Source organism: Thunnus maccoyii, chromosome 4, assembly GCF_910596095.1.
Source record: "Thunnus maccoyii chromosome 4, fThuMac1.1, whole genome shotgun sequence".
NCBI lineage: Eukaryota > Metazoa > Chordata > Actinopteri > Scombriformes > Scombridae > Thunnus > Thunnus maccoyii.
The window spans coordinates 13,126,921-13,144,524 of NC_056536.1; the positions used below are offsets into that span (position 1 = coordinate 13,126,921).

A 17,604-nucleotide genomic window follows, 5' to 3' on the forward strand; every position below is an offset into this window, starting at 1 on the left:
TTTGTCTTTTCACATATCAGGCATACGTTTTGTTTCCCTGCGCAGAGAACAGTGGCGTAAATGAAAGCGAGGGCAACATAAAGGACAGGAAGTTCAGGAACGGATAAAAGGAAAAGAACAGAGTAAGGACAAATGAAGAAATAAAAGGAAAGAGTGAGAAAGGGAGCGGGCTAATACCAAACAAATCGGGATTAGACCCAGATAAGACTAGTCACAATGCTGAGCAATCCCTGGGATATCACAATGCAGAGGGAATCATGAGGGCTGCTAAAACACGCTAATTAGGGACTCGACACATTCGCCCTGTTTGGCAAACAACACACATCGTTTAACAGCGGGTGGTGGAAAATCACACCAGACACACAGAGAGATAACCATTTAGTGTTAATCAGCATACTCAAGAAGTAAAGATGAGGTGTTTTCTATGGGTTGACTCCAGCACTTGTGGCATATTCTTAGCCCGAAGAAGCTGGATGGAATCTTCTTGACACGGCCCAGCAGTGGTGGGACGTAACTCGATAAGCATCCACAGGTCAAGACAAAATGCATTTAACTGCAGTGTAATGGCTTTTCATTTTTTGAACCCCCTCTTCGCCAACACATACTGCTCTCCAAATGCTGCTTGGCTATTTTTAACAAGACCCTGCCCCCATCTTCAGGCTGAAAATGAAGGGTATGAGGAGAGACGAAAAACAGGGGTCTGCTAAAAAAGAAAACATCAGGGATATATCTTAAACTCTCTCAGGCATGCCACCGTCTCCACTGCCAAATGATTGGGAGATTGCTGTGTTTTTACAAACATGGCGGATGAGGTCATGGTGCAAGGCGGGAAAGAGGTATATTTGCCAACTGGATAATGTGAGGTCAACTTATCAATGGAATGAATGGGATTTAGAGCCATGTGCAAGGGCTTAATGTTTAATGGTATTTGTATGTCAACTCAAAATTTGACTTAGCCAGCATCAGACCAGGCAGGAAGCATGACGCTGAAATGTGTGTGTGTGTGTGTGTATGTGTGTGTACGAGTGTGAGTGTCCGTGTTTCTGTATGTGTCCAGGTGTAAGAGGTGCCCACCCATCACTGTGCCAGACTTTGCCAAGGTCAAAGCTCGGAACAGTGACAGGACCTCCAACAACTGTATAAAATGGTGCACACACACATTCGCACACACATGCACACATACGTGCACACATACATGCACACATACATGCACACTAAGCCAGTCAACATTGCCAACTCCTGCTGTTTGGATGACATTTACACTCAACCTTTCTAGTTTGTGATTGATTGGGGTTAAATCCTACCATTGCCCAAAAATCTGTCACCACTAAGGTGTGTGTGTGTGTGTGTGTATGTGTGCGTGCGTGTGTGTGTGTGTGTGTGTGTGTGTGTGTGTGTGTGTGTGTGTGTGTGTGTGTGTGTCCATTCGGTATCCATCTGCGTTACTGTGTATGTATGGTTGTGTGTTTATGGACTGTGTATGTATAGTTTTCTGTGTGTGTGTGTGTGTGTGTGTGTGCACATGTGTCAGAGCTAAGAAAAGCCTTTCAAATGTTTTCAGGCCCTCAGTGAGTCTCAGTCGACACTAAAAAGTCACTGTGACTTCAGCATTCTTCAAAATTGCAACTGGAGTAATTTCTGCTTACTCCAAAAACCAAAACCAAAGCTCTGTCTTCATTTCCAGCTTTCATACACAGAGTATATGATGAGGACGGTACTGGTTTGACCATTTATTAAAGCACACATAAGACCAAATAAAATAAGACAATAAGACTAAATAAATTGTAAATTATGCAAATCATTACATTTTCATTTGAAGTCATTCCAATGTCCACACTTCAAAATTATTTTTACATTTTATGGCACTGCATGTACTTAGCCAAAACAGCAGCAACACATTTACAGCAGCTATTGACTGAATTAAAATAATAGTATTTTCCTGGAGATAAAAGACTCACACAGTGTGACGTGAGGAAGAGAGGGAGTCAGTGATACTGATAGAAAACATTAAAAGACTCAAACATGCCAGTCGTAAAACAAACTAAACACAAAATTGTAAAAATCCAATTGAACCGTCCTCTAAATCATTCTTTCCTCTATAAAGCTTTAGACATCAGGTAATTCATAGAGTAAGCAGTACCTTACACTTGAATTATTTCTTCAGTATATTCCCCACACAGGTGGAAGAGATCACGAAAGCTTTCCTTACTGGCTGACTGTTTCAAAGATTTAGGACTAGTAAGCAGAACTGAGACTTCAAACTACACTGTCCTCCACATTTCAGGGTAATATGAATACTTCACTGGAAAGAACATTTTTCAAGAGACTGCTCTCACAGCAATTTTGAAGATATGGTTACAAAAAGCAATGCATCTTTATTTGTATCATATTATGTGAATCAAATGTGGACCATATGTTACTGAACCAGACAGTGGCTTGACATTGAACTAACCGTAACCATGACCAAAACTTACCCTAACCTTAACCAAAGTAACTTCCCCTACGACAAATTAATATATTACAAATTGGCAAATTCATGGATATCATGCACTATATGATTAATGCAGTAATTGTATATATACAGTACAAGGGTATTTCACTGACCAGACATAGACAAAGTTGAGAAACCAGCCCTGGAAATAAATATGGAAAGTAGCCCCACAACACACACTGAACTGTATCCTACATGTGCAGACATTAAGATGAGGAACTCACATCCAACAAACTTCCATAATGAAGTACTTATGTAGCATATGAGGCTGTGCCAAATGTGGACTGATGCAATTAGTTAGGCTACACAATTTTTCAGTGCCTCAAAAAAAAAATGACACAAATGGTCCTAAAATCAGTCCAAATGCTCATGTTAAAACTCCCAAGATCATGAAAAAGACTTGATGAAGTGATTTAGGAAAAGTAAACGCAGTGTTTTTGTATCAAAAACTTGATTTCACAAAATTGCTGCAAAGATCATCATGATGATTAGATGCTGAGCAGTATTTCTGTAAATTCAAAAAACAAAACAGACAACTGTACAAAAGCAACACATGCTATTAAACAACATCTAAATGGCCCTGTGGTCTTTAGTTTTTGGATGCAGAGAGTCATGAGACTGGTTATCATCGCAGTCACAGTCACTCATTTTTAGACAGAGATGTAAAACTACAAAACTGATGTTGCCTGCTCCAGAGGGCTGCTAAGATCATTCACATCATCACACAAATGGGCTCTATGGAACCACAAGAGTCTCCGATTTCCCACTACATCCTGATAGATCCACAGCAATAAAATAAAGATCTCACAGGTATTTTGATTTGGCTTCGTGTCCAGCACTACTGAAATTCAAAACAGAATCAATAAATGAAAGCACTGTTTAAAGGCTAATCATTAACTTCATCAAACAGCTACAAAATTAGCATTAGAAATCAAACTGAATATGTCAACATCACACAGCACCATGAGGTGGTCTTCTAAAACTACTGAAGCAAGAATCAACAACCAGATGCATCTGTGCTGTCCTCATTGGCTCACTGACTTCCAAATAAAGGAAACTCAGAGATTTACAGTTTCATAGAGATACAGAAAATGTGAATTGCGGCCAGTATGATATATCACACTGACGTTACATTTCCTTTTCATTTGATGATCCTATCATTTTTATGTTCAGGCTCTAATCTGTGAACAGGGAGGAGTGCTATCTGACACACATTACAGCTGCAAAGCAGTAATACATGGGAGCCTGCATGGGACCCTGAACGTTTAGCCAGAAGTTCAACATAGCTACCATTGTTGGATTTAACGTGTTATGGGTTGGGTTTTATTACTTCTGTCAAAACATCAGATGCTGTTGAGCCAGGCCAAGTTCATAACTGGGAGTCCATCAAATAAGGGGCCTTTAACACAAAGATCAATAGCGTATCTGGCCATTAGTATATACAGAAAGGGAGACAGAGGCAGAGAGTAAGACTGTCAGAAATTGTGTGCATTTGTTCAGTAAGAGAAGAAAGGGGAGGAGTGATGATTTTGTGCAAATTCAGCAAGAAACAGAAAAAGAAAAAAAAAAAGAAAAAGAAAAATCAGGTCGTAAAAAAACGAGTGTGCTACCTTTCATTTTATTGACTTGATAATGCAGACGGGCCCAGTAACTAAAGCAGCTTTTTTGAAAATAAATAACGTGTGTTGAGTTGCGGTCAGAATCAGTGTGGCTTTAACACCTTCCTGTTTGTCCATATGTGAGGAAAAAAGCTGGAACATGTTTTTGATTTAATTATATTCCTCAAAGTGTCTGTGGAGACTTAATTGCGCGGTTGTAAGCGTGCAGGAGAGCGAGAGGACAACGTGCGTGCATGTGTGTGTGTGTGTGTGTTTTTACATATGTGTGCGTGTACGTGTGTGTCTATTTGCTTCACCTGTACACTGAAAAATACCGGGAAAAAAAATCTACTCTCACTCAGCTTAATTGATCCATTTCAAAGCGTATGAGCCCAACAGAATACCACAACAAAAACAGCCGCAAGGTGTTTAACTTTTCACACACAAACAGCCCTCTGCGGCGCACAGAAACACACACAATCTATAGACAGGTAGGCCTATATTCTCATGTCATTTCTTTCACTATATAACCTCCGTGTGAGAGCAACTTTCATTGACCCTATTAGATTACCTGCACCGATTTTTTAGTTTTTTTATGATCACGAGAGACATAAAAGCCTTTATCTCCGATATATATGAGGTGTGACGTTAGGGCTCATATGTTTAAGATTTCTTCAATTATTAAAAAAAAATTAATTAAACAATTTATAATTATCAATAAGCTGCTGTAAAACAGAAAGAGCATTGTATCAGATAAAATTAAATATAGACAAAACAACACGACTTGTTGTATTTTATCTCAAATTTAAAAAAAAATACTCCTGTAATATATTAAATATTAAATAAAACTGTATCTTGTGAAGAACAGAGTAAGACGTGATATTTATATTTCTTCTTCTTCTTCTTCTTCTTCTTCTTCACAAAAAGCCCACCTGTGAGGGCGACATCCTACTATAATCCAAACACACTAACACTCACTTAATCCTGACCCAAAAGCATTATGTAAACAAACCAGAGCGATCAATGCGAGCTTCTATTAAAACACACACATATTCATATTCCACATGTGGAGCTGTGGAGTCACGCGTTTCTACACACTCGTGGCCTTTAGCGTGAAGTCTGACGAAGCCTGTGTGTCTGTGTGTGTGTGTGTGTGTGTGTGTGTGTGTGCACTCTACCCAGAAAAAGAAACTATATACAAGAGGGTTAAAAATAAAATGATAAAGCAGCTGGTGAATGTTGATGGTGACCTACTGTACTCGGCTGCAGCCACACTATTTTACCTAAGCGGTAGAAAAAGAAAAGGGGGAGGAATACACTCCCACGCGTCGTATTCAAACGTTGTGGGCCTGCATGTTTTGAATGTTAAGAAGAACAAGATCTTTTTTTTTTTCATGCCTGCTGTCTGCTCTGTTTTCCTCTTCTTACCGCTGCAACACAACAGATCCGAGGCCTTTGGGCTACAGAGACTTCCAATGGTCCGATGTGAGAGTGCTACAAAGCCAGGTATTTGTGTTCATTAGCACCCGGATCAACAGACTATCAAGGCTGTTTAGAGATCAAGACCAAGTGCAACTGCTGGCAAGAAGCAGGACTCTAGACATGTTTAAGTATTTTCACTAAAGTAGCCCAATTAGCGTTTTTCTTTTCCTTTTCTTTTGCTTCTTTGTCTTTAACTTATACGGAAACTTGATCCATGTGAATCATGGACAGCATGCAAGTGTAAGAAGGTAACAACAAAAACATGACTGCAATGAACAGTTTGTTTGTTATTCTTTATTATTAATATGATTATATTATTATTATTATTGGTATAAATGCAGGTGAATAAACCATTAGTAGAAATGAATATTAATTATATTAGATATAACAATTCATAATCATTTTTAAAATGTAAGGAGTGAAACTCATTTAAAGCAAACACGTTACAGCTTTTTTTTTTTTTTTTTTTTTTAAAAAGCTCTGCACATATATTTATTTCATTTATGTTATGAAATGTATAAATCAAGAGTATTTTTAAAAAGACTGAATTGTGTCTAAAGCTCGAGGCTCACGTTGAATTAAGAAGGTCAGGTTTTGGCAGAGTTATAAAGTTTTTAAAGGCCATGTTATCAAGCAAGCCCAACAAAAAACAATAACAGGTAGGTTATATTTTTAAAGAATTATTATTTTAATAGGGGTGTCCTAAAAAAAAAAAAAAAAAATACATGGCTGAATGAAAATTGCTCTGCATTTTCACCAAACTAAATATCGAAACTCACTCTGCATAAAATGTAACAAACGCATTAAGACATAACAAAAGCAAATGCCAGGAGGCCTGAACAAACCGTCCTTCAAATGAATTACGGATAAAAGGCAGATTGACCCACATAATTACCCGCAGAAAACGTGCATTCATGTAGGGAATAAAAAAAGACGGTGTAAATAAACGAGATTCATAAATCAACCCACCAACAATAAACAAAATGTCAAACAATAAATATGCTCCATTTCCAACAACAAAGTGCTCATGTTCACAAAACTGAATACATGAATTTTCCGTGTGACGCGAGCAGCAGTCCACTAAGTATATGGGCGCTTTCTTGCACAAGACGCATTATTGATTGGCATTCCCTGGAGGAGGAACCAGTTTGCAGCAGTCCGAGGGCCCACAAAGTTGCCGGAGAGCGATATCTTCTACGGCTGAAGCAGGACCGTCTCACACACAAAAAAAATCTGCATTAAAACATTGCTCTTTCTTTCCAAATTCACATCTTGGCGTGTCCGTTTGCAGGCGAGGGGAAGGAGTGCGCTCAGCTCGGTGTGAGCTCTGCAGCAGCAGCTTGTACGCAGAGCAGTGCCACAGCGCCCACTATTTCAAAAGCCGGGAATATTATTTCACAAGACTTGGAACGGCTCTATAAAAAAAAGTTACTATGCATTTCGACAACTTTCTTGGTAACTTTCGGGAAACGAATCCGCGCCTCCTCTAAAACCTTCGACAACCGAAAAGAGCAAATTACAAGATCGAGCTCAGATTTGGACGGCAATGTTTATCTCTACCTTTATAGGAGTGTAATCAACTAAAGCACCAGCGGCGTTTCTCATCACACATGAAACTTTCTGACACTGGGAACCAACAAAGCCAAGAGCGCAGCATGCAGAGAAGCGAGACTGAGCAGCCGGAGCGGGACACATTTTTAGCAGAAAAGTTATCCCTGTCTCTCTGGACAAAAGAGTCGTCCCCTCCTCTCTTAAGGCTATGACAAATGACAAGGACACATTGGACATCTACAGACCCGGGAGTTTGGAGCCGGCGGCTGAAAGCGATAAGAAGGGGAATAAAGAAGACCTACTTTTGGCCAGTTTTCTCGCCCTCGCCTTGGATCTCATCTTGTCGGCTTGTAGATTCCTCTCGTCGTCCTCCGTGAGCCCAGAAGCAGCAACAACACTATCTTCATCTCACCAGCATTGTCAGTTTGGACACCTTCGCACATGCGCACAGGCCATTCAATCTGACACCCTCGCCGGGGCCAAAAAACTTTCCAATGTATTCATCATCATCACTTTTTTTTTTTTGTCCTATCGTCTCCCCTTTAGATCACTTATCTCTTCCCCTCCTCCTCTTCCTCCTCCTCCTGCTCTCTCCTCACCATCTCACCTTCCCTCCCTCCCCCTCTCCCCCTTACCATCCCCTTACCCTCGTCCCCCTCCTCACCCCTACACCCCACCCCACCCCCCCCACCCCCCCACCCTCACCCACCCACCCCCATTCAGCTCCTGCCAGCACCTTCTTGGATTTTTACCCCTTTAACAGCGGCAACTTGGTTTTCTCCAACCGGCGATGGACACAGTGAGGTACAGTGAGGTCAGGGTCGCAGTACAATCACGAAAATGTGCATGAATTATTATTATTAATAATATTAATATTCTCTTATTATATTAGTGTATTTTGTATTTTTTCCCCTAATCTCATAATATGTATATTTCTGCCATGAAATGTTAACAACTTTCTTTATGAATTTACAGATTGTTCCACAAGAGGAGAAACTCTGTATTTTAGGACGTTGACGCAGCTGATACCTCATCATGTGTTGTGCCAGAAAGTGCTCGAATTGCAGTAGTTATTTTTAACTTCATTAATTCACATGTAGGCGTAAATAGGCGCCTGGCTCGATTGGAGTTGCACTTCATAGGCTATGATTTGGTTGTGTGTGTGTGTGTGTGTGTGTGTGTGTGTGTGTGTGTGTGTGTGTGTGTGTAGCAGCGGCCAGCAGCTGTTTGACGCACGCATGGAGCCTCCACCAGCAGAGTCCGTACCGAGGAGAAGTCCAGGACTTTTTTTTTTTTTTTTTTTTTTTTTTTTTTCTTTCCCTCACCAATGTTCACATTCGTAACAATCGTATTCGCAGAAGTTATTCCTTAAAGAAGTGTTTGAGTTCACTGTCAGCGCCACTGTGCAGCATAAAGTTAAGTTAACCTGAGAGAAGGTGGATAGACTTGCAGACTTTGTAAGTATGACTTTTGCCTCGCACCTGTTTGTTTGTTTGCTGCAGGCAGGAGGAAACCGCCTTTACTTTATAGTCCGTGCATCCAGCACCTCGGTGTAGCCTGAAGGACTACAAGGTAATGTTTAGATTTTTGATTTACGGAAAAAAAAATATTCAAAAATAATTATCGGATAAATCATACAGCATTATTTTTTTATTTACATTTGCATGTTAATATTGAAGTTGCTATTTCGAACTGTATTTATGAGGCAAATGAATAATATATGAACTGTATTGTAATTATTTTTGCATGATTTAAAATTTGTAATATATATTATGGCTACTAAAATTATAATAATCATAATAATCATGATGATTATTATTGTTACATAATATTGCATTGCTAAATTAACGCTGTATATTTTTTTTTATTGTTACTGATCGACCTATTTAATAGCTAATAACTTAAATAAATAAACTAAAGGAGAAGCTGTGGAGGATCAAAAATCTATTTGTATTTTATTATTTATTTATTTTTTTGAAATGATAAAGTAGTGCCGTAGTGGTTGGCTGCTCTTCATATTCATGTGGTGCCTGGGCCTTTAGCCTACATGTCATATGGGAATGGTTTCCGTCTAGTTTGGCTGAATAAAGGCGGCTCTATGTTGGAGCCTATTAAAGATCGGTGGTGATGGAGCAACTGCAGTCTGCTGGGAGAGCGGTAGGGATCAATTCCCTGCACACTAATCACAGCGCACTTTTATGGGATAATTTCAAATCCATGCACAGGCCTACATATTGTTATTCTTATCATTATATTTATTAACAACAACAATAATAATAGTAATAATAATGCATGTGTTATTTATTTCTAGACATATTTTTTTTTTGCTTTTTTTTTTGACATAACATTGGCATATAAACAATTGCAATAAGTCGCGGTCTGTCTGACTCTCTGACTGTTTGAGCCGCAGCTTGTTGCTCATTATAATGCACATGAAACAACAATTGATTTGAATAAAGGCACGAGTTCATCAAACAACGTCTCAAGCCTATTTGACAGAAATTGCCGTGGGATGTTTTTTTCCCCATGAGTTGAGGTGAAATGAATAGCGTGAACATTAATCAATAATAATCAGCAGTAATTAGCATACATTACGTGTATATTAGGGAGTTTGTCTTGGCATCGTGACGCGAGAAGTTTCATTTTATTGGCTTTACAGAAGGCGTGGAAGTGTGCGCAGTATGCTTTCAGGGAGGCGGCCACCATATTACAGACCTTTAACATTTTCTTTGTAAACCTGTGGAAAAAAATATGAACACAATACTTGAACCTCAAAAACAGAATCAACAGTCCAATCTTTGAAGCTCTGCGTACATGCAGGGAGCGCAGAGGTAAGACGAGGAGGGAGGGAGGGAGGGAGAGGGGGGGGGCAAAAAAAGAGGAGAAGCAGGTCGATAAACAAATAATAAATTATGTGAATAACGATGGTGTACAAAGGTTTTGTTTATTCCTTAGTGTCTGAAGAAAGCGTGGGAGGGTGGCGACAAGCTATCAATGATCCATTGTCTTAATCGATTAGCTCTACCATCCTTCATCCTTCGTCCAGCTTCAGTCAGAGAAATACTGAAAGAAATGCATTCAGCTGAACGCTCCACAGTTTTTCTTGTCGAAATGATTTCCATCAGCCGCCCGAGACAGTTCAGGTCAGGCCTCTGAATATTTCTTGCACATCGGTTTGGACAAATGATTTCACATGGTGCAACACCTTTTTTAAAAGGGGGCAATTAACTGTTATTACGCCTGCAAAGGAAAGTGTTGCTCTCCGACACCGGCCCCGTTAGGGAACAGGCCTACTTCTTCTGCGTCATTTAAACGTCGACCTTTAACGGGTTTGTGGAAACGGCTGCGCAGGAGAGCCTCGCGGTTTTTTTTTTTTAAAGGGGGGGGGGGGGGGTGTTTGCTCTCCAGAAATGCGGCTTTTTCTTCTTTTGTCCTGCGGCTGGAGGGAGCGCAGGAAGGCAACACCGCTGGCTCTGTTCCCCGGAAGAGAGGTGTGCTGTTCAATCAGCTGCACACGACCTCTCTTTGTTTTATTAATGCGTAATTAGACCTGAAGAGAGGCAGATGAGATTCATAATCAGCTGAAACAGACAACAAACAAACAAACACAGACAAAAGCGCGACCACATTAATAACATGCGATTAGGCCTTTATGATATTTTGTTATTATTTTGATTCTTTAACCAGGAAGCAGTTGAACTGAGCCTTGATAAGGGGCACAGTGCGACGTCTCTGGCAGGTATTGCATGTGTGTATATGCACCTCTGGATTGTTTGTATATGAGGACAGTTTCCACGGCTCATATATCGCAAGTACAGGCCTCTTACGCATACACTAGTCTATGCAGGCCCGTGTATAATTATTTGTGGCGTCTAGACAATGTAAAGGACACAATTTGCGCCAAGCCGGTTAATTTCCCTTAAATTCACACTATGAAGGCGATGTCACCTGCTGACCTGTTTCTCATTAAAAAGTAACTGGCCGTCGTGTTCCGTGTCACAACATTACAGACGTTTTGTCTCCTTAATACAGTGAAGGAATTCATACGGAAAATACAACCAAAGTACCATTTGCTAAAAAAAACATGCGCAGACCTGAAAAATACTCTGAAAGCCAAGAGGATAATTAACTTAAAAACACCAATGCAGGTAAATGATGGTGTCAATAGAATAATCCTCCTCACTATCATCATCATCGCGCTTGTGTGCGTATATATGCTAGGGGGAGGGGTGGGGGGGGTTACAGAAGTTTATAACATTGTGGATTGGTGTGGTCAGACTGCGGTGACTGTATACCCCCCATATACTCCCCCCCACCCACTCCCACTCACACACACACACACCCACACCTAACACTCTCACACATATACACATATAGGCCGCTGAAACCCAAGCTTTATCCACGGTGGAAAAGGCTCCGGGTCTCTGGATTAGACGTTACGCGCAGATAACATCAGCGCACATTAGATATGTGAAATGGAGCACCTCGCGGTCCGGCCCGCGGACGAGGCGGACCAGGGGACATCAAAAAGCCGCAGCGGGGCCTTTTGTGAGCGCTGTGAGCATTGTAAATTTGCTAACTGTAATTCTGCCACAGTCGATGTAATGGGAGAGTAAACATGGTAACTAGCTGCGGCGGGGTGCTGGGACTTGCGAGGCACGCGCTCATGCGCTCACGCACGCACGCGCGCACACACACACACAAACAAACACACGCGCGCGCGCGCACTTCTGCACACTGTATGATGTACAGATCGCCCGCGCGAGGACGAAACGATGACCCACACACCGCTGTCATCTCAGATACAAACAATGATAAACACAATAACAGTCATTTCCACAGATGCAGTTTTTTTTTAACAAATCGATGAACACAAATTCACTAAGATCCCAGCAGCAAATCAATTAGAAAACCCCCCTTTTTCCTTTCTAAACTATTAGTTTGGACTCCACAGCAGGCCGCTCCCTCCTTTCATCTAATGAAGTCCCCAGAAGCGGTTATAGTGAAGTTGCTTTAGTAATTATTAGCCATTAATTGGGTTCAGGACCTTGTGCGTCTATGGGAAATGGGAAATCTGACCGCTAATCCAAGACGTTTCTTTGGGGCCTTGTGCAGTGCTGTTAACATGCTGTCAGAAATAGACGCTGGCTGCGCCACAGCTACTGATAACAGGAATATGAAGAGGTTAGAGGGCAGCGACTGTACTGATACAGACTCACTGCAGGAGGCCTGCACTGGAGCTGAGGGTCTATAGGAATGGTTTCACACCTGGAGAGCTATAAAAAAAAAAAAAGCTAAAACGTTTCAAATATTTGTGAGGGTTCGTGTCTTGGAGTGAGTGTGATGGTGATAGATAGAAAATCGGTTAACGAAACCAGAAACATTTAATGTAAAATACAGCCAGAGGTGAACCTAAATCTTCTGGTTCAGATATTTAGGTAAATTAATTTTCTTTTTTATAAATAAGGGACCTCGAAGCAATTGCAACATATAACGTATTAAAATGATCGTGTTTGTTTGTTACATTGTGTGTGTCATCTCAGAAATGTCTGAACCATGCATTCAGCTGTTCACTGAACACTGCTGACTCAGGACAAAACCAATAAATGAATTTAATCATATTTGTCTTTACCTTTGAGTTTGGAAAAATGCCCGGACGCTTGATTTGTTTTCACTGACAGATGTTGGCAAATTTTGCATATTAAGACATTACAGGGTATTGTTCTTATGGTTTATTATGAAAATATATAGGATATTCGTTGCAAATGGCAATAAATATCCTATATATTTTCAGATATCATCATGTGGTTGAATTCAGTGAGGTCGGCGAAATGAAAACAATTATAACTCAACAAATATTATTCGGTCTAAGCAAAAATGAAACCACAATTGACGATCAATTTGCAAAATGTAACCAAGCAATATGCAAAGTCTGACTAAATCTGACTGGGAATTGGGGTTACCTCCGAAAAACGGCACAGCATCCCGGCCGCCTCCCGTCCCATCATCATTAATGTTGTTGTTTTTAATTAATCGCTCGTTAATGTCGCCATCCATTTCCCCGCAGATCACAGGAGCGAGGAGCCGACAACCCCGCCAAACAAATGCACATTAAAATATCGCCGGGAGGCTTGAGTGAAAATTACCCCGATGTAGAAATGACCTTAATATGATGTAATCAATCAAGCTGTCTGCTGGGACACTGGGAATCACAATGTTAATCTTTTAGTTTGGAGCGGCGGGGGGAAAATAGCCTGTCATATTTTACAACTCAGCCAAAGAGCACACAGTTTATAAAAGTTCAGTGTCGGAGGAAGACTACTGCAACTATTTATGCTCTGTAGTAATGGAGAAAACACATTCATACTGAGGATTTACTGGAAGATTAAAACAAATTGTTGTAAAGGCCAAAAGGCCTTCGGGCCTGTATTTATTACAGTATTTATGAAAATATGACACCTCAGTGACTTCAACTGAAATGCAAAATAATGAAAATACTAGCAGTTGATTAGGCTGTTTATCTTATTATTAGGATATCAGTAGTCTAAAGTGAAATCATAAAACTGATTGTATAATTTAAAGAACATATTAACAAATTTAAAAAGGAAATTATTAAAGTATTTTGAGAAATATTGCCAACATATCAAATTTTCTAAAGGTTTGGCCAAATTCCTGACAGACCATAATTCACTTTATAATCATTAAAATAGAAAAATAAATCAAGCCATAAATATTTTAGGAAAATAAATTTGAGTTTCTTTTTAATTCTTTAATTAAAATACATTTTAGTCAGTAATAAAATGTGGTCAAATTTGATGTAACAAGCCAGGAAGATTAGCTGTCACAGATCTTGTTAAATTTTAGGTGAGACGAATTAAACAATTAAATAAGAAAGAGAGCAATTATTTGGATAAATCTATGATTGTCATAGAAATATAAGCTGCTGCATACAGTCATTTGCATTGCTTAACATGCACAGTGAAAGCTATTATGCAGAGTGAGTCCAGTAGGTACCAAACACAGGTGAGGAAGTATTAGCACCAAGAACATACACACAACTTGGCAGGCTACAAGAGGCTCATGTGGGCAGCATCAAGTGCTGAGGCCGGTGCATGTTATCATTAACAACTGTGGACAGATAGAACAAGCCAAGCCCACAAGTGTCCATTTCACACCAGCCTGGCATGGCAGCGGGTTAGGACTCCAGAGAGCCGTCTGCCACCCCTCAGAAGCCCTTTGAAGCTCACCAGCTTCTGGGATTTCTGGTTCTCATCTTTGAAACAAACCCCCTTGAAGGTTCAACCTGAGATTTGTGTTCTCACCTCCTGTAAAGATCCGATCTGGGATTTTGTTCTCATCATATCAGCTTCAGTGAACACATTTCACTGCTACTGGGCTTTGATAAAACACTGAGGCTTTGGGAAATGTGTTGTTACAAGATGCAATGGAAAAATGGAGGTTGCTGTGTCTGTTACTATATCAGTAGTTATATGCATTCATATATAATAACTGTAAAAGCAGTGCCAGCTGTAGAACAGGTGAACTACTACACAGAATATCACAGCATTAATCATTTGTTGTTGCTACAGTCACTACACTACATTATCCAATCAAAACCTGTAAAACTAATTGAAAGTCACATGAAAAAATGAAAAAAAAAGCACAAGCACAAAATGTGTACAACTAAAAGGCATCAGTAAGTCAAATGGCTAAAAATAATTCACACCCTTAAATCCAAGACTTGTTTCCTTAACAGGTTTCCATCCCTAAAAATATTCTGTTCAATAGTTAGATTTCCATAGTGCTCCAGATCCCATATCACTATTGGAACAGCCCTGATCATAATACTGAATGTGGGGAGTGACGTCACTGCAGCCGGCGAGTGGGGCCCCACAACACAACACACGCATACTCATAGCAGTGAAAATACTTAGCAGAGGGGATTGGAAAACCTCAGTGTTGAAGTATTTTCTCCGCCCAATCTTGAAGCAAACGTACGTCCACAGTGCGGACATATTGGACGTGTCATGTGTTAACGATGCACTTTCACTTCGCTTGTGATATTCAGTTTGCTTCCATAGATATTTAATTGGAGACAAATATTTATCATCGGCAACATTTTGTGAGATTATACAAATATGCATATTGAGTGTGTGTCTCTAAAATATATTCAGGTAAAGAAGCTCTTAACTGTAGCGGAGTCATCATCTCTTACCCAAATCCACAAGTCCTGTTGACATTCTCAGGCTAAATGGATCTGCTTTTCAGTAATATGTCTCCACTGCCAAGGTATGCAGACCCTCAGTCCAAGGGGCACTGTAAGGGATTTCAGCAAATCACAAAAATGACTAAAACTCAACCTGATACATACACACACACACACACACACAAACTCCTGCACACACTTACACCAACCCCAGCACTGTGCTACTGAGTGTTGTTGCGTATTGTACTGTGAGGCAAACATTTTCATGTTAGCCTCTTTTCCCTAAAGGAGAAGATGACTTCCCAGCACGAGGAAAAAATAACTTAGGCCAAGTTGCACACTTAAACTATAAGCCTGACATCACATAGGAAACAAACCATAAAACACCAAACACTCTACAACCCAACAAAGACCAATAAAGGTTTCAACGACTGAAGCATAAACACTGCGAGTAGCAAACAAACCCAGCAGCTCTCGTTTCATTTCCATAGAGATTATTTTCTCATTCTTCTTTTAGACTGCTGTAGCCTGGCGGTGACCAGCTACGTTATTTATTTGTTTGTTGTTGTTGTTGGGTTTTTTTGTGTATTGTGTATAAGTGTGGTGGTGATGGTGTAGCTGCAGAAAGAAAGCAAATGTGTACGTTGCCTGGACTGACAGGATGATTAATAGGAGCTCCAGCCAGGGGTGGGTGGGTAGGTTGATGGTGATGGTGGGTGGAGGTGGAGGTGGGAATGGGGGGGCTGGGTGGGATTTCGGCAACACATCAAAAACAACAGCACTTCCCGGGTTTGCTACCACTTCCTCTATAGGGCCAAATCCCCCTTCACCCCGATCCGTGAACCTGGGTAGCCTGGACGGCGGTTCACAGAGAAGAGTTAATGAAGAATTTCTCTGAGACACACACACACACGCATAGAAAGAGCCTGGATGAACAGCATAATTAGTCTGCTTACGGAAAGAACAGTGAGGGGAGAAAGAGGAAAAGGGGGGGGGGGGGGGGGAGAAACACATGCAGAGGAATTTCAGTGTGCATCAGAGCTCTATGTTGTTTGTCGAAGGGGCACAGCAAGTGCTGAAATGGCAGATAGCTTCACGCACAACCTGGATAAATATTGACTCTGGACCCGTTTCTCTTATGATGGCTGAAGCTGGAGTTGTAAGCGCTCTTGGCCTAAAAGGGGTGACGGAAGGACAGGTGAGGAAAGGTGGAGGAAAGGGATGGACATGACTTTTCTGAACTTAGGCTAAAGTTGGGACGCTAATAGGAAGGAGAGGAAAAGAAAGGTCATACTCAAGCTAAGGTGAGGTTTCTTTGCCGAGAAGAAGCAGAGGAGCGTTTCCTCTGTGATTTCCCTTTGTGGTGAAAAAATAAAACAATGCACCAGTGAGCAAATCAAACACTTGATCATTATTAGAGCAGATTTTCATTTAATAAATTGCAACTGCAGAGGCCCAGACCTGAGTACAGTGCAACTTAACAGTAAGCTGGTCTCCTCTACAGATGGAGGGAAGTGTTGAAAGACTGCCCTCCTGTGTCAGACACACAAACACATGTTGCACAATAGGCTTGTACTCAGTCTCTCTCTCTCTCTTTTTCCCCACTTATTGACACCGCCTCCTTTAAAAGATATAGCTTCTGTGCTGGGAGATGTAGGCCAGACAGAATACACCATCAGTGAGGTTACTGGATCTGGATGTATGTTTAGCTTAAACATGTGAAACACTGTTGTAAAGATGATTTTTTCCTGTCTTCATTTGTGTACTTTATATGTATTTATACATGCCTGCATGTGTGTCAGGGGAAGAAAATATCTGTATTTACAACATGTGCCTAAAAGCATCTTCATCACATTAACCCTGCATCATTTGTTGATGCATCTTTGTGTCAGTTTCGTGCTCTACCTTATCATGAAAGAGAGAAACAAACACTAGATTTTAACAGGTTGTCATCCTCCACTCTTGCCCTTTTCCAAAAGGAGCCGGCTGCCAAATCCCTGAGCATGCTTAACAATTCCATTACCGCCGTGCAGAACACCCACACTACTCCTTTGAAGCCAGGGCATTTTAGAGGAGAAGAGTTTATTGACTTCAAATTGTTACCACTTGGGCCTTCTACTCTCATTTCTGAAAAAAAAGAAGAAAAAAACAATAAACCTGCATGTCAAAGTGTAGCGTGTGTAGTCCCGGGGTGGATTTTAAGTGATGTTTGTTCAGATGAGGGGCAGGGAGGAGCGCACAGTGACAGTTACTCAGTAGGATGCCAGCGTGCAAAT

At 40.7% G+C, this 17,604-nt stretch overlaps 1 protein-coding gene across 2 annotated transcripts in view; it reads right to left on the minus strand.

Annotated features, from left to right (window-relative positions):
- Nucleotides 1-7,547, minus strand: part of prdm16 (PR domain containing 16) — a 188,814-nt gene extending 181,267 nt beyond the window's left edge. For both annotated transcript variants that reach the window (XM_042408542.1, XM_042408543.1), the window contains exon 1: nucleotides 7,425-7,547. In XM_042408542.1, coding sequence (XP_042264476.1) covers nucleotides 7,425-7,461 — 37 coding nt within the window. In that variant the 5' untranslated portion in view covers nucleotides 7,462-7,547. The remainder of the gene's footprint in view (nucleotides 1-7,424) is intronic.
- Between the last annotated feature and the right edge of the window lie 10,057 nt (nucleotides 7,548-17,604).